At 45.7% G+C, this 27,119-nt stretch overlaps 1 protein-coding gene across 1 annotated transcript; it reads left to right on the top strand.

The window, feature by feature from the left end:
- Positions 1 to 15,359: 15,359 nt before the first annotated feature.
- tmem132a (transmembrane protein 132A) lies at positions 15,360 to 24,976 on the top strand (the record flags this gene model as incomplete). The annotated part of the gene is made up of 14 exons (XM_079264252.1): positions 15,360 to 15,411; positions 16,346 to 16,572; positions 16,644 to 16,856; positions 16,926 to 17,134; positions 18,325 to 18,465; positions 18,546 to 18,821; positions 18,889 to 19,041; positions 19,113 to 19,299; positions 19,379 to 19,522; positions 19,677 to 19,879; positions 19,973 to 20,192; positions 20,273 to 20,464; positions 20,602 to 21,814; positions 24,858 to 24,976. 14 exons carry the CDS (start codon positions 15,360 to 15,362, stop codon positions 24,974 to 24,976), a joined length of 3,549 nt encoding a protein of 1,182 aa, XP_079120378.1.
- Positions 24,977 to 27,119: the final 2,143 nt, after the last annotated feature.

Below are 27,119 nucleotides of genomic sequence, written 5' to 3'. Positions count from 1 at the left end.
TTAGTGACCAGCATCGAGCGTTCAGCGTTTTGGAAACGCGTTTGGTCTGAACACCGTAAACCTACCAATTATCAGCCTACTGATGATTGGCCCGTCGATATTATCAATCTACCAATATTATTAGCCTCCTGATATTATCAGCCTATCGATATTATTGGCTTACCAATATTATTAGATTACCAATATTATCAACAGACCGAAATAATCAGCCTATCGATATTATCGGCCAACTGATTATAAGCCTACCAATTATCAGTTTACCAATATTATCAGCCTACCAATTTTTGGCCTGCTGCTATTATCAACCTACTGATATTATTAGCCTAGCTGATATTATCAGTCTACTGAAATATCAGCCTATCGATATTATCGGCCGATATCAGTATTAAAATGTATCAATGGAATGATCGGGTTTTACTTTTATAATGACAACTTTTACACAACATGAAAAACACACAAGCAGACAACAAACTCTTCCGCTGCATCTCCGCTCACTCAAAATCTCCAAAAACGAGAAGTCGTGTAATTTTCCAGATTTTTTTTCTAACAGATTTAGCGTCTGCATTTCTGATCAAGGCACTCTTGTTGACATCATCAAACGGCGTCGTCAGCTGCAGCATACGGGCTGGGATATATTAGCTGCCGGTAATGTGTCTGTGTACACATCATTCCGTCCATGCAGCATACGTGTATTGTGGCATGTATGCTGCACACGTTGATAACATTGACTTGAATGTTAGAGGCACTCAAGCCGTGGAAATACGACTTTGCAGCTGATTGACCGTTATCCTCGTTCAGAGTTCTAGCACTGTTTACTCCCCCTGGTGGCGACCTCCAGTACTGAAAGCTTTGGGTGCAGTAAACATCCACGCGTCATTAAAAGACTTCCAGCTTTTCCATTCAGGCATTTACATCTATTCCGAATATTTCGAATAATTTACACAGTAATATTTTTTTTTTTGTCAAATTAATTTCAAGTTAACGGGAAAATTCACATCAGTGACAAAACTCATTCCAGTATTTTTGCAAGTTTTAAGGCCTTTTTACACCGAGACTGAAATGTCGACACCAAGTTTGATGCAAAATTGTGAATAAATCTAAGTTTCTGAAACAAACCATCAAGTCAGCAAAAACAATGATGGATTCCACATTGAGTGAGGACGATGCTGATGCTGCAGAAGCAAAGAAGAAGGAGGCGTTGAGATCATCCTGTTGTAGAGAAGAAAGAACTGCTTTAGTCCAGGATCTGAAGCTGGACCACCTCAGGACGAAGTTTAGGATGTTCATGGGACAATCTGAGGATCTGCTTTAGCAGCTAGCAGCTAGCTGGATGAAGCACAGAACTTCATAAAAGCTAGCTAATAGCTCCATGCTAGGTTCTGCAATAACATCCAGAAAATAAGGAGTTATGATGAGATTTGGTGATTATAGATACACACAGATTTAATTACACAAAACTTCAGTTTTTTACAGCTGGAGGAGCTCAAACAGCAGAGGATGCTAACCATGCTAATTTAGGACCAAAGATCCATTTATCCAGGCATGTATCAAAATACTAGCTTTAAACCTGATTCAAATGTGTACACTGACAACCAGTATGAACTGGAAACTAGTGTAAAAGTGTTAAAACTATACGATGTCTTCAGATTTCTTAGTCCCAGTGAAAGCTCCAGCAGCATCTCCGGGCTAAACCATTCCTGTGATCCAGTCTACTGGTTTAACTGGAAAATCGTCGAGTCTCCAGGTTCCAGAGCTGGTCGTCGAGTCTCCAGGTTCCAGAGCTGGTCGTCGAGTCTCCAGGTTCAGAGCTGGTCGTCGAGTCTCCAGGTTCCAGAGCTGGTCGTCGAGCCTCCAGGTTCCAGAGCTGGTCGTCGAGTCTCCAGGTTCCAGAGCTGGTCGTCGAGTCTCCAGGTTCCAGAGCTGGTCGTCGAGTCTCCAGGTTCAGAGCTGGTCGTCGAGTCTCCAGGTTCCAGAGCTGGTCGTCGAGTCTCCAGGTTCCAGAGCTGGTCGTCGAGTCTCCAGGTTCCAGAGCTGGTCGTCGAGTCTCCAGGTTCCAGAGCTGGTCGTCGAGTCTCCAGGTTCCAGAGCTGGTCGTCGAGTCTCCAGGTTCCAGAGCTGGTCGTCGAGTCTCCAGGTTCCAGAGCTGGTCGTCGAGTCTCCAGGTTCCAGAGCTGGTCGTCGAGTCTCCAGGTTCCAGAGCTGGTCGTCGAGTCTCCAGGTTCCAGAGCTGGTCGTCGAGTCTCCAGGTTCCAGAGCTGGTCGTCGAGTCTCCAGGTTCCAGAGCTGGTCGTCGAGTCTCCAGGTTCCAGAGCTGGTCGTCGAGTCTCCAGGTTCCAGAGCTGGTCGTCGAGTCTCCAGGTTCCAGAGCTGGTCGTCGAGTCTCATAAAAGGTCAGGTGAATGCCCTGATAAATATTAATCCATCTCATTTCCATGACGGTTCAGCAGGAAAAAAGCCAAAATGAGGAATTTTCTGGAAAATGAGGAAGAACTTCTAACAGATAAAGTTGTAAAATGTAAAAGTATTTTATCTGGTGGAGACGGGACGGACATCAGCACCACCAGAAAGACAGAGGAGGTCAGCAGGGGACAGATGCTGTCAGCGTCTCATCAGACCACCGGACTTATCCAGAAAGGACAAATAAAGTGGTCAGACAGTAAAATGTAGGGAGAAAGTGCATCTTGGTCCACAGGAGGAGGAAGGGGGGGCGCTGCCCACTCCCACAGATTAGAAGCTGGCGGGAAAATGAAGGAGTCCAGAGATACGCTGGAACAAAATGCTCCAGATGATGCTGGAAGTGCTTCATTCCTTGGTTTCAGATTATAAAATGAACGGACATAAATGAGACGTCTCTGACTCCAGTTTATTTACTGGGAACATACTGGTGTTCCTGTGTGTCCCAGCTGGGTTGCACCGCTGCAGAGAGGGGGGGCAGTGGTTCCACCTTGTGCCCTAGCTGCGGTGTCCTCGCAGAGGAACCAATAACTGCCATGAAGGAGGAGGTGCAGGAGATGGAGAGAAATAAACACCACCCTGACAGAACAGGTTTTAGTGGTTTATGTTTTCTGTGGTGGAGGAACAAGATCAAATGTGAGGTTTTTTTTGCAAATGCTGTTAATGTCCAACAATCTGCATAAAGGTTTATTTTTGATTTTGAACAAATGTATCAAATTTCACACCATTTCTTTGGTTTCTGCCTTTGGTGTCGCCGTTTCCAGTTTCTCCAGATGTTGTACGCCGGGGTCAGAGTTGGCGTGGAGGTCGGGACGTTTTACCGCCAAGTCGTGTTTTGATAAATCCCAAAAGTTGACTAGAATTGGCGTACACTGGGGTTTGTGCGACAGCTTCGTAAATGAGGCCCCTGGTATTTACCAACGCTGACCCTCTTCTCTTTGCTACCAAACAGAATAATCTCAGCTTTTTCTCCATTTAATTGTAGAAAATTCTCTCATCCAGGTTTTATTTGGTCCAAACACTCGTCTGGTGACAAAGACACATAAAGTTGTTCATCGTCTGCATAACTGTGATTATTGATGTTAAAGTTGAGGAGCAGATACAAGTTAAAGTGAAGAATCAGGAACAACATGAAACTGAATCAACAGGATTCTTCCTGCTGCTTTTCGAGTTTCTGAACCTCGTCTCCACATTTCTGTTTCACTTCCGTCAAACTTCTCCATAAAAAGCAGATACAGATGCTGCAAGTCCTGATAGATAAAATCTTCTCAAAGTGAATGTTAATCTATGAAACGACGTGTGTGTGTGTGTGTGTGTGTGTGTGTGTTGGGGGGGGCAGAGCAGAAGGGGCTTAGAAGACAAAGGGTCCGACACTGTATGAGAGGAGATTAACTGAGGAGGGAAAATATAAACAGCATTAAATCAGCATCAGGAATTCAGGCTGCACGCAGCTTTTTGTTTCATATTTCTAATGCAGTAAAAAAATAAACATGGAAATTAAAATGAAATACAACTGAATATTGAAAAAATAAAAAAAATAAATACATTGATATAAATAAATACAATTAATTAGATGAGCATTAATAAAAGATTTTACATTTGCGGCATCTAGAGATTAAAACTCATCCAGACTCGGTTTTAACAGATTAACTGATTAATTAAAGATTCTGGGAAACCCTGTAAAGCATGAAAATGCTTAAAAAGCATCAAACTAAACAATGCAGCAGATCCCAGAGAAGCTTCCTGAAGAGAAAACCTGAACTCGGAGGACTTTTCAAAAAATAAAAGTCAAAATTTCAACACAGTAAAATTGTGATTTGTTTCCAGTTGTGCAAAAGCCGGGCAGCCATTTCATTTCTATTATTAAAGATATACATTTATTTCCACCTCTGTTTATTTGTGCACACATAGATTTCCCCGTCCTCCACATTTCTCCTTTTACTCATTTTTTCATTATCAGAACAACTGACATCAATAAAAAATAATAAATGGCTGCGTAATTAAATGTCAATGTAGGAATAAAAATATAAAATAGTTTAAAAAATAGATGAATAAATGGATAAACTGAAAATATAAAATGACATTATTATTATTAATATTATAATAATAGTCAGTTATTATTATTATTATTATTATTATTATTATTAATAATAATAATAATAATAATAATAGTTGTCATTATTTTTATTATTATTTTTAATAATAATAATAATAATAATAATAATAACAACAGTACCATTACAGGGAGTATTTTTGCTACTTGATAATGGCTTTGTCTCCTGTTTTTATTATATAAAGTTGACATTTATCTCTTTAGAGCAAACAAAGTGACATAATATTAAGAATATTTATTCTCTGATCATTCATACTGCAACATGAATTATTCTGAATATTTTCCTCTGAACTAGATCTTTTGCTGGTTTTAATCATTGCTCTTCTGATGTTTCTGTCTCCTCATAACTCATCTTATTTCCTCTTCATGTCAGGATGTTATGATTCCACATCTGCCTCTTTATTCTCCTGTCCTCCCTCCATATTTTTCCGTCGTTTCAATCCCAGCTGGATTATCTTCCGCTGTAATCTGCAGTCATCTGTCATTGTTTCTCTGCTTGGGACATTTGCAATGAGGCCAGATTATCATCTCAAACTGTGACCTGACCAGGGACAGGGAGGCAAAATACACCCACTCATATACAAATGGACACACACACGCACGCACACACACACACACACACACACAGAATTATTCTTATGTCTCTGTTAGGATCAGTTTTCTACGTTACTTGGCTCTAAGAAAGTGTTCTGGAGCATTTTTAAGACCTACATTAGAAACAATCAGAAAACACAGATTGAATTACACAAAATTATAATTAAAATCTGAAATTTGTTTTATGTCTGAATCATGGAAGCTGTAAAGTGCAGAGCACAACTACATGTTAAAGACAACTACACGTTTAAAACGACTACATGTTTAAAACAACAACACATTAAACAACTACACGTTAAACACAACTACACGTTAAACAACTACACGTTAAACACAACTACACATAAAACACAACTACACGTTAAACACAACTACACGTTAAACACAACTACACATTAAACAACTACACGTTAAACACAACTACACGTTAAACACAACTACACATTAAACACAACTACACGTTAAACACAACTACACGTTAAACACAACTACACATTAAACAACTACACGTTAAACACAACTACACGTTAAACACAACTACACGTTAAACACAACTACACGTTAAACACAACTACACGTTAAACACAACTACACGTTAAACACAACTACACGTTAAACACAACTACACATTAAACAACTACACGTTAAACACAACTACACGTTAAACACAACTACACATTAAACAACTACACGTTAAACACAACTACACGTTAAACACAACTACACATTAAACAACTACACGTTAAACACAACTACACGTTAAACACAACTACACGTTAAACACAACTACACGTTAAACACAACTACATGTTAAACAACTACACGTTAAACACAACTACACGTTAAACAACTACACGTTAAACACAACTACACGTTAAACAACTACACGTTAAACACAACTACACGTTAAACACAACTACATGTTAAACAACTACACGTTAAACACAACTACACGTTAAACAACTACACTTTAAACACAACTACACGTTAAACAACTACACGTTAAACACAACTACACGTTTAAAACAACGACACGTTAAACAAAACTACACGTTAAAAAACTACACGTTAAACACAACTACAAGTTAAACACAACTACACGTATAAAACACATGTTAAACACAACTACACGTATAAAAAACAACTACACTTTATACACAACTACATGTTAAACACAACTACACGTTAAACACAACTACACATTAAACACAACTACACGTTAAACAACTACACGTTAAACACAACTACACTTTAAACACAACTACACGTTAAACAACTACACGTTAAACACAACTACACGTTTAAAACGACACGTTAAACAAAACTACACGTTAAAAAACTACACGTTAAACACAACTACAAGTTAAACACAACTACACGTATAAAACACAACAACATGTTAAACACAACTACACGTATAAAAAACAACTACACTTTATACACAACTACATGTTAAACACAACTACACGTTAAACACAACTACACATTAAACACAACTACAAGTTAAACACAAATACACATTAAACAACTACACGTTAAACACAACTACACGTTAAACAACTACACGTTAAACACAACTACACGTTTAAACACAACTACACGTTTAAACACAACTACACGTTAAACACAACTACACGTTTAAACACAACTACACGTTAAACACAACTACACGTTAAACACAACTACACGTTTAAACACAACTACACGTTAAACAACTACACGTTAAACACAACTACACTTTAAACACAACTACACGTTAAACAACTACACGTTAAACACAACTACACGTTTAAAACAACGACACGTTAAACAAAACTACACATTAAAAAACTACACGTTAAACACAACTACAAGTTAAACACAACTACACGTATAAAACACAACAACATGTTAAACACAACTACACGTATAAAAAACAACTACACTTTATACACACTACATGTTAAACACAACTACACGTTAAACACAACTACACGTTAAACACAACTACACGTTTAAACACAACTACACGTTAAACACAACTACACGTTAAACACAACTACACGTTTAAACACAACTACACGTTAAACAACTACACGTTAAACACAACTACACTTTAAACACAACTACACGTTAAACAACTACACGTTAAACACAACTACACGTTTAAAACAACGACACGTTAAACAAAACTACACATTAAAAAACTACACGTTAAACACAACTACAAGTTAAACACAACTACACGTATAAAACACAACAACATGTTAAACACAACTACACGTATAAAAAACAACTACACTTTATACACAACTACATGTTAAACACAACTACACGTTAAACACAACTACACATTAAACACAACTACACGTTAAACACAAATACACATTAAACACAACTACCCGTTTAAAACAACTACACGTACAAAACACAACACGTTAAACACAACTACACGTATAAAAAACAACTACACTTCAAACACAACTACACGTTAAACAACTACACGTTAAACACAACTACATGTTTAAAAAACAACTACACATTAAACACAACAACACGTTATACACAACTACACGTTAAACACAACTACACGTTTAAAAAACAACTACACATAAAACACAACAACACCTTAAACACAACTACACGTATAAAACACAACTACACATTTAAAACAACATGTTAAAGACAACTACACGTTAAACACAACTACATGTTAAACACAACTACACGTAAAAAACACAACTACCCGTTTAAAACAACTACACGTACAAAACACAACACGTTAAACACAACTACACGTATAAAAAAAACAACTACACTTTATACACAACTACACATTAAACACAACTACACGTTAAACACAAATACACATTAAACACAACTACCCGTTTAAAACAACTACACGTACAAAACACAACACGTTAAACACAACTACACGTATAAAAAACAACTACACTTTAAACACAACTACACGTTAAACAACTACACGTTAACACAACTACACGTTTAAAAAACAACTACACATTAAACACAACACGTTAAACACAACTACACGTCTAAAACACAACTACACGTTTAAAACAACACGTTAAAGACAACTACACATTAAACACAACTACATGTTAAACACAAATACACGTTAAACACAATTACATGTATAAAACACAACTACACGTTTAAAACAACTACACGTATAAAACACAACAACACGTTAAACACAACTACACGCATAAAACACAACTACACATTAAACACAACTACACGTTTAGAACAACTACGCGTTTAAAACACAACACGTTAAACACAACCACACGTTTAAAACAGCTACACGTATAAAACACAACTACACGTATAAAACGCAACTACACATTAAACACAACTACACATATAAAACACAACAACACATTAAACACAACAACACGTTAAACACAACTATACATATATAAAACACAACAACACGTTAAACACAACTACATGTTAAACACAACTACACGTTTAAAACAACAACACATTAAAAACAACGACACGTTTAAATCAATAACACGTTAAACAACTACACATTAAACACAACTACACGTTTAAAACAACAACACATCAAACACAACTACACATTAAACACAACTACACGTATAAAACACAACAACACGTTAAACACAACTACACATTAAACACAACAACACGTTATACACAACTACACGTTAAACACAACTACACGTTAAACACAACTACACGTTAAACACAACAACACGTTTAAACACAACTACACGTTAAACAACTACACGTTAAACACAACTACACGTTAAACAACTACACGTTAAACACAACTACATGTTAAACACAACTACACGTATAAAAAACAACTACACTTTAAACACAACTACACGTTAAACAACTACACGTTAAACACAACTACATGTATAAAAAACAACTACACTTTAAACACAACTACACGTTAAACACAACTACACGTATAAAAAACAACTACACTTTATACACAACTACATGTTAAACACAACTACATGTTAAACACAACTACACATTAAACACAACTACACGTTAAACACAAATACACATTAAACACAACTACCCGTTTAAAACAACTACACGTACAAAACACAACACGTTAAACACAACTACACGTATAAAAAACAACTACACTTTATACACAACTACATGTTAAACACAACTACACGTTAAACACAACTACACATTAAACACAACTACACGTTAAACACAAATACACGTTAAACACAACTACACGTATAAAAAACAACTACACTTTAAACACAACTACACGTTAAACAACTACACGTTAAACACAACTACACGTTTAAAAAACAACTACACATTAAACACAACAACACGTTATACACAACTACACGTTAAACACAACTACACGTTAAACACAACTACACGTTTAAAAAACAACTACACATAAAACACAACAACACCTTAAACACAACTACACGTATAAAACACAACTACACATTTAAAACAACATGTTAAAGACAACTACACGTTAAACACTACTACATGTTAAACACAACTACACGTAAAAAACACAACTACCCGTTTAAAACAACTACACGTACAAAACACAACACGTTAAACACAACTACACGTATAAAAAAAACAACTACACTTTATACACAACTACACATTAAACACAACTACACGTTAAACACAAATACACATTAAACACAACTACCCGTTAAAAACAACTACACGTACAAAACACAACACGTTAAACACAACTACACGTATAAAAAACAACTAAACTTTAAACACAACTACACGTTAAACAACTACACGTTAACACAACTACACGTTTAAAAAACAACTACACATTAAACACAACAACACGTTAAACACAACTACACGTTAAACAACTACACGTTAAACACAACTACACGTTAAACAACTACACGTTAAACACAACTACACGTTAAACAACTACACGTTAAACACAACTACACGTTAAACAACTACACGTTAAACACAACTACATGTTAAACACAACTACACGTATAAAAAACAACTACACTTTAAACACAACTACACGTTAAACAACTACACGTTAAACACAACTACACGTATAAAAAACAACTACACTTTAAACACAACTACACGTTAAACAACTACACGTTAAACACAACTACACGTATAAAAAACAACTACACTTTATACACAACTACATGTTAAACACAACTACATGTTAAACACAACTACACATTAAACACAACTACACGTTAAACACAAATACACATTAAACACAACTACCCGTTTAAAACAACTACACGTACAAAACACAACACGTTAAACACAACTACACGTATAAAAAACAACTACACTTTATACACAACTACATGTTAAACACAACTACACGTTAAACACAACTACACATTAAACACAACTACACGTTAAACACAAATACACGTTAAACACAACTACACGTATAAAAAACAACTACACTTTAAACACAACTACACGTTAAACAACTACACGTTAAACACAACTACACGTTTAAAAAACAACTACACATTAAACACAACAACACGTTATACACAACTACACGTTAAACACAACTACACGTTAAACACAACTACACGTTTAAAAAACAACTACACATAAAACACAACAACACCTTAAACACAACTACACGTATAAAACACAACTACACATTTAAAACAACATGTTAAAGACAACTACACGTTAAACACTACTACATGTTAAACACAACTACACGTAAAAAACACAACTACCCGTTTAAAACAACTACACGTACAAAACACAACACGTTAAACACAACTACACGTATAAAAAAAACAACTACACTTTATACACAACTACACATTAAACACAACTACACGTTAAACACAAATACACATTAAACACAACTACCCGTTTAAAACAACTACACGTACAAAACACAACACGTTAAACACAACTACACGTATAAAAAACAACTACACTTTAAACACAACTACACGTTAAACAACTACACGTTAACACAACTACACGTTTAAAAAAAACTACACATTAAACACAACAACACGTTAAACACAACTACACGTCTAAAACACAACTACACGTTTAAAACTACACGTTAAACACAACTACACGTTTAAAAAACAACTACACATAAAACACAACAACACCTTAAACACAACTACACGTATAAAACACAACTACACGTTTAAAACAACTACACGTATAAAACACAACAACACGTTAAACACAACTACACGCATAAAACACAACTACACATTAAACACAACTACACGTTTAGAACAACTACGCGTTTAAAACACAACACGTTAAACACAACCACACGTTTAAAACAGCTACACGTATAAAACACAACTACACGTATAAAACGCAACTACACATTAAACACAACTACACATATAAAACACAACACATTAAACACAACAACACGTTAAACACAACTATACATATATAAAACACAACACGTTAAACACAACTACACGTTTAAAACAACAACACATTAAAAACGACACGTTTAAATCAATAACACGTTAAACAACTACACATTAAACACAACTACACGTTTAAAACAACACATCAAACACAACAACACGTTAAACACAACTACACGTTTAAAACAACAACACATTAAACACAACTACACATTAAACACAACTACACGTATAAAACACAACAACACGTTAAACACAACTACACATTAAACAACTGCACGTTTAAAACACTGCTGTAGACACTGTTTTGGTTTATGGTGTGGTTCCTGGTCTGGTTTATGGTCTGGTTCCTGGTCTGGTTTATGGTCTGGTTCCTGGTCTGGTTTATGGTCTGGTTAATGATCTGCTTCCTGGTCTGGTTTATGGTGTGGTTCCTGGTCTGGTTTATGGTCTGGTTAATGATCTGGTTCCTGGTCTGGTTTATGGTGTGGTTCCTGGTCTGGTTTATGGTCTGGTTAATGATCTGGTTCCTGGTCTGGTTTATGGTGTGGTTCCTGGTCTGGTTTATGGTGTGGTTCCTGGTCTGGTTTATGGTGTGGTTCCTGGTCTGGTTAATGATCTGGTTCCTGGTCTGGTTTATGGTGTGGTTCCTGGTCTGGTTTATGGTGTGGTTCCTGGTCTGGTTTATGGTCTGGTTAATGATCTGGTTCCTGGTCTGGTTTATGGTGTGGTTCCTAGTCTGGTTTATGGTCTGGTTAATGATCTGGTTCCTGGTCTGGTTTATGGTGTGGTTCCTGGTCTGGTTTATGGTGTGGTTCCTGGTCTGGTTTATGGTCTGGTTAATGATCTGGTTCCTGGTCTGGTTTATGGTGTGGTTCCTGGTCTGGTTTATGGTCTGGTTAATGATCTGGTTCCTGGTCTGGTTTATGGTGTGGTTCCTAGTCTGGTTTATGGTCTGGTTAATGATCTGGTTCCTGGTCTGGTTTATGGTGTGGTTCCTGGTCTGGTTAATGATCTGGTTCCTGGTCTGGTTTATGGTGTGGTTCCTGGTCTGGTTTATGGTGTGGTTCCTGGTCTGGTTTATGGTCTGGTTAATGATCTGGTTCCTGGTCTGGTTTATGGTGTGGTTCCTAGTCTGGTTTATGGTCTGGTTAATGATCTGGTTCCTGGTCTGGTTTATGGTGTGGTTCCTGGTCTGGTTTATGGTGTGGTTCCTGGTCTGGTTTATGGTCTGGTTAATGATCTGGTTCCTGGTCTGGTTTATGGTCTGGTTTATGGTCTGGTTAATGATCTGGTTCCTGGTCTGGTTTATGGTGTGGTTCCTAGTCTGGTTTATGGTCTGGTTAATGATCTGGTTCCTGGTCTGGTTTATGGTGTGGTTCCTGGTCTGGTTTATGGTGTGGTTCCTGGTCTGGTTTATGGTGTGGTTCCTGGTCTGGTTTATGGTCTGGTTAATGATCTGGTTCCTGGTCTGGTTTATGGTCTGGTTAATGATCTGGTTCCTGGTCTGGTTTATGGTCTGGTTTATGGTGTGGTTCCTGGTCTGGTTTATGGTCTGGTTTATGGTGTGGTTCCTGGTCTGGTTAATGATCTGGTTCCTGGTCTGGTTTATGGTGTGGTTCCTAGTCTGGTTTATGGTCTGGTTAATGATCTGGTTCCTGGTCTGGTTTATGGTGTGGTTCCTGGTCTGGTTTATGGTGTGGTTCCTGGTCTGGTTTATGGTGTGGTTCCTGGTCTGGTTTATGGTCTGGTTAATGATCTGGTTCCTGGTCTGGTTTATGGTCTGGTTAATGATCTGGTTTATGGTCTGGTTAATGATCTGGTTCCTGGTCTGGTTTATGGTCTGGTTTATGGTGTGGTTCCTGGTCTGGTTAATGATCTGGTTCCTGGTCTGGTTTATGGTGTGGTTCCTGGTCTGGTTAATGATCTGGTTCCTGGTCTGGTTAATGATCTGGTTCCTGGTCTTGTCTTTTATTAAAACAAACCTTTTTGAAACTCCAAAACTGATCAAGTCCTGAAAAAGCAACCAGCTCTGCGTCTTGGGGCCATGATGGAGGTTCAGGACTGGATTTGGTGGGATTACTGGTTTTATTCCCTATCTTACTGGGTTCAGCTGAGTGTAAACATCTGGTCCACCTGCGTGTTTACAGAATAACGGGTGCAAAACCTTCAGTCAGTCAAGCAGCGGAGCTTTGGATCCATCATGTCGTTTCCTCTTCAAACTGCCCGATCAACCCCAGTGTCCCTGAACGCATCGCTTCCTGAACGCATCGTCCTCATTTATCTTCATAGTTCATGTCTGCAGACCTGGCCTTCATCAGGAGCATCTGGAGAAGTGAAGGTGGGCTGGTTACCACAGAAACAAGCTGATGAAAGTGAAGAGCGGGGCGGGAGGAGGGACATGCAGAGGATTACGGAGCTTTTTAAATCCGGTTGCTTGTGGATCTGGACGGAAAGAGAGACGGAAAGCAGCGCAGGCAAGCTGAAACACAGAAAACAACTTTTCCTGACAATGTTTCCCTGATCCTCCATGCCTGCGGCGACGATGATAAAGAGGAAGATGAAACGCCTGCAGGAGGACAAGGCGGCTGAAGAGGAAGCAGGTAGGGAGGCGTGTCGGTTTATTGTTCAGTTCAGTAAAGTTTCATTTGAATATTCAGAATAACAGCTTAAAGTCCAGTAAAGATTAAATTCTATTTAATTTCATTAAACTGGTTTTATTATTCGTATGGATCCAGATTTAATAACGACCAGTTAGGAAAACCAGGACCAGGACCGGTACCAGGACCAGGAAAAGCGCCATCTGGCCCAGAACCAGTACCAGGAAGACCTCCATCTGACCAAGGACCAGGACCAGGACCAGAACCAGGACGACCTCTATCTGGCCACAAACCAGGAAGACCTTTATCTGGACCAGAACCAGCAGGGAAATGATAAGATCTTAATCGGTTCTGCTGGACTGGACTTCATCTCATTTCAGCAGCTTGAAACTAAAACTAACATCCAGTTTTCCCAAAGTAAATTCTGGTCCGGTCCATTTCAGCAGCCCGGCTGGGACCTGTGATGGAGGTTTTGAACAGGACCTGCTGCAGGGTGTGATCCAGGTGATTTGGTAGTCCAGGTGGTCCGGGTGGTCCAGGTGATCCAGGCAGTCCAGATAGTCCAGGTGGTCCAGGTTATCCAGGCGGTCCACATAGTCCAGGCGGTCCACATAGTCCAGGTGGTCCAGGCGGTCCACATAGTCCAGGTGGTCCAGGTGATCCAGGCGGTCCACATAGTCCAGGTGGTCCAGGCGGTCCACATAGTCCAGGCGGTCCACATAGTCCAGGTGGTCCAGGCGGTCCACATAGTCCAGGTGGTCCAGGTGATCCAGGCGGTCCAGGCGGTCCACATTGTCCAAGTGGTCCAGGTGATCCAGGCGGTCCACATAGTCCAGGTGGTCCAGGTGATCCAGGCGGTCCACATAGTCCAGGTGGTCCAGGCGGTCCACATAGTCCAGGCGGTCCACATAGTCCAGGTGGTCCAGGCGGTCCACATAGTCCAGGTGGTCCAGGTGATCCAGGCGGTCCACATAGTCCAGGTGGTCCAGGCGGTCCACATTGTCCAAGTGGTCCAGGTGATCCAGGCGGTCCACATTGTCCAGGTGGTCCAGGTGATCCAGGCGGTCCACATAGTCCAGGTGGTCCAGGCGGTCCACATAGTCCAGGTGGTCCAGGTGATCCAGGCGGTCCACATTGTCCAGGTGGTCCAGGTGATCCAGGCGGTCCAGGTGATCCAGCATGAGGTGGAGTGTCAGAGGAGAGTTGCTGTTCTTCTGGATCAGCATCTCAGGTGAGGAACTTTTGTTCACTGATGTCGTGCTAAAATCTGCTCGGCTCGAGGACCAGACTGAGACAAACGGGGACACGTAAGGACAAGAAGGTACCAGATGGGACAAGCAGTGACACGAGGGGACAGGACGGACAAGCAGGGACTAGAAGGGATCAGAGGGGACAAGACAGGGACCAGAGGGGACAAGACAGGGACCAGAAGGGACAAGAAGGGACCAGAAGGGACAAGACAGGGACCAGATGGGACAAGACAGGGACCAGATGGGACAAGATGTGACAAGAAGGGACCAGATGGGACAAGACAGGGACCAGATGGGACAAGAAGGACCAGATGGGACAAGACAGGGACCAGATGGGACAAGAAGGACCAGATGGGACAAGAAGGGACCAGATGGGACAAGAAGGACCAGATGTGACAATAAGGGACCAGATGGGACAAGAAGGATCAGATGGGACAAGAAGGACCAGATGTGACAAGAAGGGACCAGATGGGACAAGAAGGACCAGATGGGACAAGAAGGGACCAGATGGGACAAGAAGGACCAGATGGGACAAGCGAGGACACGTGGGGACGAGCAGGGACCAGAAGATACAGGAGGGGACAAGTGGGGACAGAGCTTCTGCTGTGGTCTTTTTTTAATTGTTTGTTTACTTTCCCCTTTTATGTCTGTTTTTATCGGTTTTATTAGTTATGTCAACATTTGTTGTTTTTAAACGTGATTGCCAATAAAGTTGACTTGATTATTGCAGTAGATTACCAACATCCAGCCTTGTCCTGTAAGATGTTTATTTACTGTTTATTACTGCTGTTATCATTGTGTCCAGCAGGGGGCAGTAGACCAGGGTTTGACTGTAGCTTTAACAGACTGATGGAGACGTTTTGTCCCTCATGTGAAGACGTCTTCATGCCTCCATCCCTGTTTCGGTCCCGTCAGCCCCGTCATCCCTGTTGCAGCCTCCTCTTCCTCTCTCCCTCCCAGTCCGGATGTCCGTCATTCCTCCTCCGTGGCGGTTCCTTCCTCTGTTCCAGGTGGAGCCGGGCACCCTTTTCTCCAACTCCAGCCCGTTCTCCTTCTCCCAGAGTGTCCTCTTGCTGCCTCCGCCGGGTCAGGTCCACAGACCGGGACTCCAGGCTTCCTTTGGACCTTATTCCGTCACACAGGTAGGAAGAAAACAAGTTGTGTCAATAAAGATTAGATAAATTCATGCAAAGCCGCTTTTCTCTCCGCTCAGCTCATATCAGAGCCTCTCCTGCTCGGTTTTCCTGCCGTGGTTTCCTCCGTCCTGTCTGATGATGTGGAGTTGGAGAGGGATGAGGGGGGGCAGGAGAGGTTCAGGGTGAGGGTCTTGTTCCAGGAAAAGGGGGATGTTGGAGTCCAGGGGACCTGCATCGTCCTGCATGCTTTCAAGGAGACGGAGCAGCACAAGGCGTCGTGTGTCACACAGGTGAGGACCAGACGGTTTGCCTCCTCGCTCTGCATCTCCACCCGCTCATCGCTCCATCTTGTTTTCCAGCCGCCTCTCGGGTTGTGTGTGGTCACCCTGACGCTGCCCAGCGACTGGTTCAGAGACCAAAACCAGCACAGGAACCAGTCACGTCCAGTCCAGGGGCAGCGACGCAGACACGCTCATCACGGGATACCGTGGGAGCGGCGCCATGGCCGCTACCCTCGTCGCCATGGAAACAGCATCAAGCATCAGCATGCGACGCCCACCTCTCTCCGGTAAAGCAGAACGATGTCTGACGCCTGCAGAACCTACCGGACAGAACCCGCCACGGCATTGCAATGTACCGAACCGAACCTGCTGCGATGTGTTTCGGCTTTGAAGGACATTTCTGGCTGAAAGCAGACCTGAGTAGCAGCCAGTTGGGTTTTCCATACTCCGGACATCCCGAACTGGACATTCCGACCCGGACACGCGCTGTGTTGCATTTTCATGAAGATAAGTTAAGGTTAAGGTTAAGACGCAGAGAAAAACGCTCTCAGCGCTGGCAACCATCATGATGCCTGCTAGTTAAAGTGGTTTGTGATTTTGGGGTCATCCTTCATAGTATGCTGGCAAGGAGAAGTGTCCAGCTCACATGAGCTGAAAACAGGGGAGCCTCAAAGGTCGGTGCTCGGCCCTCGTCTCTTCTCATTATACACCTCCTCACTCGGTGCAGTCATAAACTCCCACGCCTTCTCCTGTCACTGTTACGCTGATGACACTCAGCTTTTTCATTCCTTCCCTCCAGACGACACAACCGTCTCAATGAGAATATCAGCTTGTCTTGCTGATATCTCGGCATGGATGAAGGATCGCCACCTTCAGCTCAATCTGTCCAAGACAGAGCTCATTGTCTGTCCAGCCGATCCTTCCTTACAGCTGCAATTAAGTGTGAAGCTCCACTCTATCACACTTGTTCCTACGCCTGCTGCCAGGAATCTGGGTGTCATGGTGGATGACCAGCTGACCTTTAAGGTCCATGTTGCCTCTGTTGCCCATACCTGCCGATATGCTCTCTACAACATCAAGAGAATCAGACGTACCTGACAGAACATACAACTCAGCTGTTGGTTCAGGCTCTGGTCATCTCATGCATCTATTTCTGCAGTTCCCTACTGGCAGGTCTGCCTGCATGCTGGTTAAACCTCTGCAGATGATCCAGAACCAGCAGCGCGTCTGGTTTTCAACCAACCCAAACGAGCTCATGTCACTCCGCTGCTAATCGCTCTTCACTGGCGTCCGCTACTGTTTGATTTCCTGCTTGTGTTGTTCTCACTCATATGTAAGTCGCTTTGGATAAAAGCGTCTGCTAAATGATTGTAGAATGTGACGGCTCTGCTGGCATCCAGACAGCAATGTGATCAACATGTCTTCTTCCTGCTTTACTCTCAGCTGCCTGCATGACAGGAATTCCTGTCTCATTCAGATCACAACCAATCGCTGATGAGAACCCTCACCTGGATGCTCCAAGGGCCCTCAGGTTTCAGCTGGGCCCTGCGAGGAACCAGATCCAGCTGTACTACTCCACCTTCCACGTCCTGGACGACTTCAAGCTGCCGGCTGGAAGGTACGCCGCCGTGCAGACATGCTGCTCCTACATGTTAACATCGAGCACACACATCAACCATGTCTCTGTTCTGCTTCCAGATGTGCAGAGGACAGCAGGAGTCCGTCCCAGAACCAACTGTTCTACATCAGAGCAGTGTCGCTGAAGGAGGAGGACCGAGGAGGAGCCCTAGGACCTGCAGGAGACCAGGACAGAACGAAGAAAGAAAACTGTCTGAACAGGCAGGAGGAAGCGGAGCTCAGAGTGGACTCCCATGTTGTGATTCGCTACCACAGGGGGCCCGTCCTGATCGGCCAGCCAATCAGAGCGTCCGTCAGTCTGAGAGCAAACTTGAGCGCCGAGCTTGTGGTCATCAGGTGATCAGCTGGTCTCTGAACGCGGCTCGCTGCGAGCAGCAGCAGACTTAACGCTGTGTGTGTTTAGGATGAAGGTGAAGAAGGGCTTGGTGTCGACGGTGGCCCAGAGGACTTTCTCCTCCGACCTCTGGACGGTTACGCTTGAGCGCAGCCAAAGCCTCCACCATGACATGATGTCCATCTTCTGCCACAAGCAGGTCGCAGCGAAGACCAGTCACAGGTACGTCTCAAACTCGTCTCTTGTCAAACTGTTGTTCCGGAGACGTCCCCGCTCTAACTGTCCCTCTGCAGTCCCTCTGTCCTCCAGCAGGTGGTCTGTCTGACAATCGACGGCTTGAGGCGGAGCTTCGGTGTTGCCATGACGGTGTCTGCGAACTGGTGGGTGGAGTATCCGGGACACAGCGGACAGCATGGAGCGGCGGAGAGCCTCTTCTCCTTCGCTGACCGACGCATCTTCGGCATCGTTCCCGTCACAGAGGTGTCCATCCTGACGAGTGTTTCCAGACGCTCGCCGGATTCTGCTCCTGTTGATCCCGCTTGTCGTTGTTCCTCCTCAGAGCAAAACCATCATCAACACGGCCATTCTGACCAGCCAGCCGGTGTCCGTCGCCGTCACCGTGCTCGCCGTGGGCCCCGACGAGCAGGTGTCAGATGTCACTTCTGCAGTCACGTGTCGCTCCGCCAGCGAGAGCACCGTCAAGGTGAAGCACCAACACCTGTTGTTCAGGTCAGAGGTTCAGAGGCCGAGCGGCCAAGGAAGACCCGCTACCGCGGCAACCAGGGTTCAGCAGATGATGCGGGGTTAGTTTTTATAGAGAGGAAGAGCATCTGACGGCCAGCTGTTCTCCTCCTCAGGTCTCCGGTGATTGCTCCGTACTCTTTGTGGACGGCAGCGAATCGGGGGTGGGCAGCACCTGTGCTGTGGTGGAGTTCCTACTGGGCATGCTCAGTGGGTCTGTGTGTCTGGAGGTATGGGCTCCATCGGTGCCCCTGCAAGTGGTGTTGGCAGACCCCATTCTTAATGCCATCGAAGGCTGGAACCTCTTCACGGAAGACGGGTACGAAGGCGTCAGATCCGATTGGACGGTCTTGTCTCCTCAGTTAGACTCACTTTGTTTCTGGAACCTCTCACCTGCATCGTGATTTTTCAGGTGTGTTCCGGTGTATCAGCGCTCCTCAGTCCAGATTCTGACCCAGTTCACAGCTCAGGACCCTCTGGACAGAACGAAACACCTCCTCGGCTCATCGGACTGGTTTGTGGATGTGACCGAACTGGTCCGTAACTGGCTGAGAATAGAAGACCCCAAAGTGGCTCTGCTGAGTCCACAGAACGTCCTGATTGGTTTGAAGCCGGGAAAAACGTCCCTGAAAGTACGTTGCGTTTCTGCCGCACTTTGCGTCGTCACAAGCATCTTCATCATCTTCATAATCCTCATCTCCGCCTCCGTCAGGTGGTTTCTGAGCAGTGGGACGGCGTGCTGGGGAAGTGTGACATCACCGTCGCCTCAGATGCCGTCACAGCTGGCGATCTCTCCGTGCAGGTGGTCAGCGGCCTTGGCATGTCCGTTACGCCTAACCCCGCCCACCTGGCTATCGTCACTGCAACGGTGACCGCCCACAACATCCTGTACAACCTTCACCAGGTGAGGCGGAATCAAACTGTTGATCTGCTGCTGTGGTTCCTCAGACCCCCCCCCGGTGGCATGGGGGGGCCACCGGCAGCTGCTTCGCTGATGCTAGGAGCAGCCCTGGTGGCTTGTAACCTGTGGTGTGTTTGCAGGAAGCATCCGTCAGCGTCTGGCTGCAGTTCAGCGACGACTCCGCCTCCCTGCTGTCCAGCTACGGCGACCTGCCGTCCTTCCTGCGCCTCTCGTCGCTGGCTGAAAGTGTCGTTGTGGTTACGTCCAGTCCTGAGCAACAGATCTTTGCACAAGGAGACGGCGGCGGACCTCTGGTGCAGGCAGAACTTCTGGTTTCCACCTGCGACGACCAGCTGATCACCACCAACTCCATCCACGACGACCAGCTGCCTTTTGGTGCTTCTTCCAAAGGCGACACGACTCGGAGGCTGGCGAGGGGATCCGGGTGGGTCCGGGTCAACCTCGACCTGGGCTTCACACACGCAGCAGGGAGGAAGAATGAGGAAGACGAGGAGTTTGAGTTTGACATTTCAGACATGCTGTTTGGATCCGACAACGACATGTATGTATCCAACGAGGAAGAAAGTGGAAACATGAGCGCTGGAAGCAGCGGCAGCGAGAAGATGAGGTGGAACCACGACAACAGCAGATGGATGGTCGGTGGGAAGACGCTGGAAAGAGCTGTGCTGCTTCCCAGCATGGAGGAGGGAACGCTGTACTTCTCCCCCAGCCACGAGGTCGAAGCAGAGAGGGCCGAAGAGACAGAGAACCACGGGATCGGGGCTCTGGAGTTGGAGGTTGGCCTGGGTGCCATCCTCGCTCTCTTCTGTCTCTCAGCTGTCCTCTTCCTGGTAAACTGTCTGCCCTGCGCCCTGAGAGACAGGAGGAAGTCCAGGACGGAGACGGACAGAGATCTGGAGGCTGGAGGTCGGGAGGCTGGAGGTCAGGAGGCTGGAGGTCGGGAGGCTGGAGGTCGGGAGGCTGGAGGTCAGGAGGCTGGAGGTCAGGAGGCTGGAGGTCGGGAGGCTGGAGGTCGGGAGGCTGGAGGTCGGGAGGCTGGAGGTCGGGAGGCTGGAGGTCGGGAGGCTGGAGGTCAGGAGGCTGGAGGTCAGGAGGCTGGAGGTCGGGAGGCTGGAGGTCGGGAGGCTGGAGGTCGGGAGGCTGGAGGTCGGGAGGCTGGAGGTCAGGAGGCTGGAGGTCGGGAGGCTGGAGGTCGGGAGGCTGGAGGTCGGGAGGCTGGAGGTCGGGAGGCTGGAGGTCGGGAGGCTGGAGGTCGGGATGTCAGAGATCCAGAGGAAAAGGCGATGGATAACAGGTTAGAGGAAGAGGATGCGGAGAAGAAGAGCGTGACAAGTGAGGAGGAGCTGAAGGAGATGCAGACAGAAAATAACGCAGGAAATAAAAAAAAAGAAGAAAACATTTGCTGAACTTCAGAGACGTTAAACTAAAGACAAACTGCTGGGAGGGACGAAAGTTAAACTATCCCAGTCTGCCCAGTCCAGGCTGTTCACACCAGTACAAGTAATCTTTACTTATACACACTTCTCAAGCATGCTGCAAATGAAAGTGTTCAACAAGCAAGTAAAAACAGATTTTTAAATAAAAATAGAACAATGTGACATTCAGGGTGTTGTGGTTTAACTGGGAGCCAGTTTAAGAAGCCAAAACCAGTCAGCAGCAGAGTTTTGGATCAACTGGAAGACATGACGGGAGGCATCTGGACAACCAGCTAACAGCTTTGGATGCACAGAAGGCAGCAGCTTTAGACCGGATGTTTCCACGTAGAGGCAGAGGAAATAACATATATGGTCATAAGTAAGCATAAAGGAAACAGTTCTTAAAGTCTCTGAGTGTTTGTGAAATTGGTGGACATCCACGCTTCCATATCCCAAAAACAAGCTGAGAGTCTGAGTGGGCCGAGACCAGGACCCTGAGGGACTCCGAAGTGACCGAACAGCAGAGCAGGGATCAGCAGCATTGGTCCTGGAGGGCCTGCAGGTTCTGGGTGTTCCCCTGATCCGTCATTTTCAAGTCTACGTAGCTGGATGTGCTCAGTGAGATCCAGGAGGACCGAACCAGAGACGAGACTCCCTCCAGGTACAACCAGGAGGTCATTCCTACATTTAGTCTTTATGAGAAAACCAACAGCTGGTCATGTGACTGGACAGAGTTAAACCCTAAATAACGAGTTTATTACTCAGTGGTGGAAAAGAACATCAGATTCTACAGTTCTATTCTATTCTATAGTCATTTAGACGCTTTTATCCAAAGTGACTTACATATGAGAGTGAGAGCAACACAAGCAGGAAGTCAAACAGTAGAGGACATCGTAGGAAGATGCTAGTGGACTGTCCAGTTGGATGCAGGTCGTTCCATGAAGGGCTACAGGCTTTTTTTGTTGTTGTTGTTTACTCCCTTCCCACCCCATAATATCACCTATGTTATAATACAAAGAATTAATACCATAAAGTTTGTTGCAAAGAACCGGGCTAAGTTTTCCAACTTTCCAACAAATACAGCTATACTAAGTGTAGAAGTTCTCCTTGAAGAGCTGAGTCTTCAGCTTGCTCTGAAAAGTAGACAGGGACTCTGCAGAGCGGACAGAGTTTGGGAGATCATTCCACCATCGTGGAACAACAGAGAAAAAGAGTCTGGCTGGTGATTTAGTCCCACGTTGTGGTGGTAACACGAGGCGTCTTTCACTGGTGGAACGTAGCGGTCGAGAGGGAGTGTAGGTCTGGATTAGGGAGTGAAGGTAGACGGGAGCCGTTTGAGTTATTGTTTTGTAAACCAGAAGCAAAGCTTTAAATTTGATACGTGCTGCAACCGGAAGCCAGTGAAGAGCGATTAGCAGCGGAGTGACATGAGCTCGTTTGGGTTGGTTGAAGACCAGACGTGCTGCGGCGTTCTGGATCATCTGCAGAGGTTTAACAGAGCATGCAGGCAGACCTGCCAGTAGGGAACTGCAGTAATCGATGCGTGAGATGACCAGAGCCTGAACCAGAAGCTGAGTTGTGTGTTCTGTCAGGTACGTCTGATTCTCTTGATGTTGTAGAGAGCATATCGGCAGGTACGGGCAACCTTACTTACAGATCTACTGGCCACCATCTTTTTTTCAGTCTTTATTATTTAGCACAACATGTTTGTAACTGAAGAGCTGAAACAACTGCAGGCCACCATCTGCAGCAGGAAGAACACAAACATGATAAAACACTGCCCCCTACTGGTAAACAAGAGGAAGACATGGCCTGTCCAACGCGAAGAACAGCTGGAAAAATACTGAAATAAACCTCATAACACACCTCACAGGTAACACGATCCAGCCATCAGCTGGGAATATCTGATGCAGGATGTGGTCCAGCATGGTGGAACCTGCAAGGTCTTCCCTGAAAGAGACGTTGTCTGGATGGGAGCAGATGTTTCAGCATTGATGGAGCTTCCCAGATGTGGAAGCTGCCCACGCCATCGGCACTAATGCAACCCCATCCCATCAGAGATGCAGGCTGATAACAAGCTGGATGCTCCCTCTCCTCTTTAGTCTGCAGGACACGCCGTCCATGCTGTCCACAAACTATTCCACATCTTCATCCAGGTTTCCACTCAGAACATTTTAAATGAGCTTTGGTCCAGAGAAGACGGCGTGTTTCTGGATCCTCTTCACACATGATGGAGCTTTAACCTGCATGAACTGGGTTCACACTGGTTTCTGGAAGCTTCCTGAGTCCATGCACTGGTTTCCAGTAGAGAATCATGTTATAATGCAGAAGATCACCAGCATCCAGCCTTGTCCCAGCATACAGAGACTCCTTCGGATTCTCTGATTCTTCTAATGACACGACTGTAGATGGTGGGATGTTCAAAGTTTGAGAAACCTTTTTCTAAAATTGTTCCACAACTTGTAGACCCAGTTTTTATTAGTTTGACCCCCCCCCCCCCCCCCCGGGACGCAACAGGAATAAAAACTGAGTTGATCTGCAAATGATTTCATTGTTTTTATTCACTTTTTTTTTTTTTTTTTTTACATTGCCTTGTAGTTAATGAAACTGGGGCAGTCAAGCCCTCAATCAGAGGATTCAGGTGTTTCTGATGATTAGAGACCAGAGGCCTGCAGGACGATACTGTTCCCTTTCTTACCAGGTAAGTCACCATGGTAACTAACGCTGAACCTGCACCAGAGACGGTTACGATCTGGACACAAGTATAAAAGCCCCATCAAGACCTTTCATAGACGTGTGTATCCTGATGAGGAAACAAATGTTTGTTACTGAGAGCTTGTTCCTGAGTCTGTTTAGCTCCACAAGGGTTTCATCTGGCTAATCAATACACATTAACGGCCATCAGCAGGAACGTAGATCATCCAGAGCTTCACATTTCAGCTCCTCCTTCACCACAACAGACCGATGCAGAGTCCACATCACTGCAGACCTGCAGATCTCCCACCACATCCTTCCCTCGCGCCTGAACAAGACCCTGACAAACAGGAACTCCTCCACGTGGATCAGGACTCACTCCTGACCCGGGGAGGACCCCCCACCCTTTTCTGGGTCAGAACCATGGTCTCGGATTTGTAGGTGCTGATCCTCATCTCAGCCGCTTCACACTCAGCTGCGAATCGCTTTAGTGAGAGATCACGACCCGATGAGGTCTCCCCCGGTCCCTCCCCATCAGGTGTGGTCGGCCCCTCCCCATCAGGAGTGGTCGGCCCCTCCCCATCAGGTCTCCCCCGGCCCCTCCCCATCAGGTGTGGTCGGCCCCTCCCCATCAGGAGTGGTCGGCCCCTCCCCATCAGGTCTCCCCCGGCCCCTCCCCATCAGGTGTGGTCGGCCCCTCCCCATCAGGTCTCCCCCGGCCCCTCCCCATCAGGAGTGGTCGGCCCCTCCCCATCAGGTCTTCCCCCGGTCCCTCCTCATCAGGTGTGGTCGGCCCCTCCCCATCAGGTCTTCCCCCGGTCCCTCCTCATCAGGTGTGGTCGGCCCCTCCCCATCAGGTCTCCCCCGGTCCCTCCCCATCAGGTCTCCCCCGGTCCCTCCCCATCAGGTCTCCCCCGGTCCCTCCTCATCAGGTGTGGTCGGTCCCTCCCCATCAGGTCTTCCCCCGGTCCCTCCCCATCAGGTCTCCCCCGGTCCCTCCCCATCAGGTGTGGTCGGCCCCTCCCCATCAGGTGTGGTCGGCCCCTCCCCATCAGGTCTTCCCCCGGTCCCTCCCCATCAGGTGTGGTCGGCCCCTCCCCATCAGGAGTGGTCGGCCCCTCCCCATCAGGTGTGGTCGGTCCCTCCCATCAGGTGTGGTCGGTCCCTCCCCATCAGGAGTGGTCGGTCCCTCCCATCAGGAGTGGTCGGTCCCTCCCCATCAGGTGTGGTCGGCCCCTCCCATCAGGAGTGGTCGGCCCCTCCCATCAGGTGTGGTCGGTCCCTCCCATCAGGTGTGGTCGGTCCCTCCCCATCAGGAGTGGTCGGTCCCTCCCATCAGGAGTGGTCGGTCCCTCCCATCAGGTGTGGTCGGCCCCTCCCCATCAGGTGTGGTCGGTCCCTCCCATCAGGTGTGGTCGGTCCCTCCCATCAGGTGTGGTCGGCCCCTCCCCATCAGGTGTGGTCGGCCCCTCCCATCAGGAGTGGTCGGCCCCTCCCATCAGGAGTGGTCGGTCCCTCCCCATCAGGAGTGGTCGGCCCCTCCCATCAGGTGTGGTCGGCCCCTCCCCATCAGGTGTGGTCGGTCCCTCCCATCAGGTGTGGTCGGTCCCTCCCATCAGGTGTGGTCGGTCCCTCCCCATCAGGTGTGGTCGGCCCCTCCTCATCAGGTGTGGTCGGCCCCTCCCCATCAGGTGTGGTCGGTCCCTCCCATCAGGAGTGGTCGGCCCCTCCCCATCAGGAGTGGTCGGCCCCTCCCATCAGGAGTGGTCGGCCCCTCCCCATCAGGAGTGGTCGGCCCCTCCCATCAGGAGTGGTCGGCCCCTCCCCATCAGGAGTGGTCGGCCCCTCCCATCAGGAGTGGTCGGCCCCTCCCCATCAGGAGTGGTCGGCCCCTCCCATCAGGAGTGGTCGGCCCCTCCCATCAGGTGTGGTCGGCCCCTCCCCATCAGGTGTGGTCGGCCCTCCTCCTTTAACGACCATGTAGGAGGATTCATCCTCCACCTTCTGCTCTTCTCCAGTTTATCGCTCTCTAAATAAGCTGAGAAGATTTTCTTGGAAGACGCCGTTAGACGGCTCGTTTTTACAGAAGAAACGGGGGAGGAGCTTTAAAACGTGAGCCGGTCCTAGACCAGTTTCTGTAGAACCAGAATCCCAGGATCAGTAACGACAACCTCAGTAGATCGGATTGGTGAAGGGTCCGTTCTTACTGCTGCTGTCTGGTCCTCTTTAACCGGACCGCGGTCCGTTTGCCGGAGCACCAACTGCCTGAAAGCCGCGGGTCTGGTCGGCGTCCTGACTCTGCAGCGACCAATCAGAAAGAGGCACTGCAGTAAAGCCTGAAGAAGAAGCAGGAAGTGATGAAGATGATTGTTTGGGAGGAAAACCGAAGCCGACAGCAAGTGATCCGGCGTAGAACCGGCGACCCGACTCGCACGTTAACACATTAACAGTGCATGATGTTTTGTTTTCATCACCGGTAAAAAGGAAAAGAAACAAGACAGCAAATATGTCTGAAGCTTTATTCTGAC

The sequence above is a fragment of the Telmatherina bonti genome (assembly GCF_933228915.1).
Source record: "Telmatherina bonti genome assembly, chromosome: 3".
Classification (NCBI taxonomy): Eukaryota; Metazoa; Chordata; class Actinopteri; order Atheriniformes; family Telmatherinidae; genus Telmatherina; species Telmatherina bonti.
This window is presented reverse-complemented; position numbering and strand designations above follow the sequence as displayed.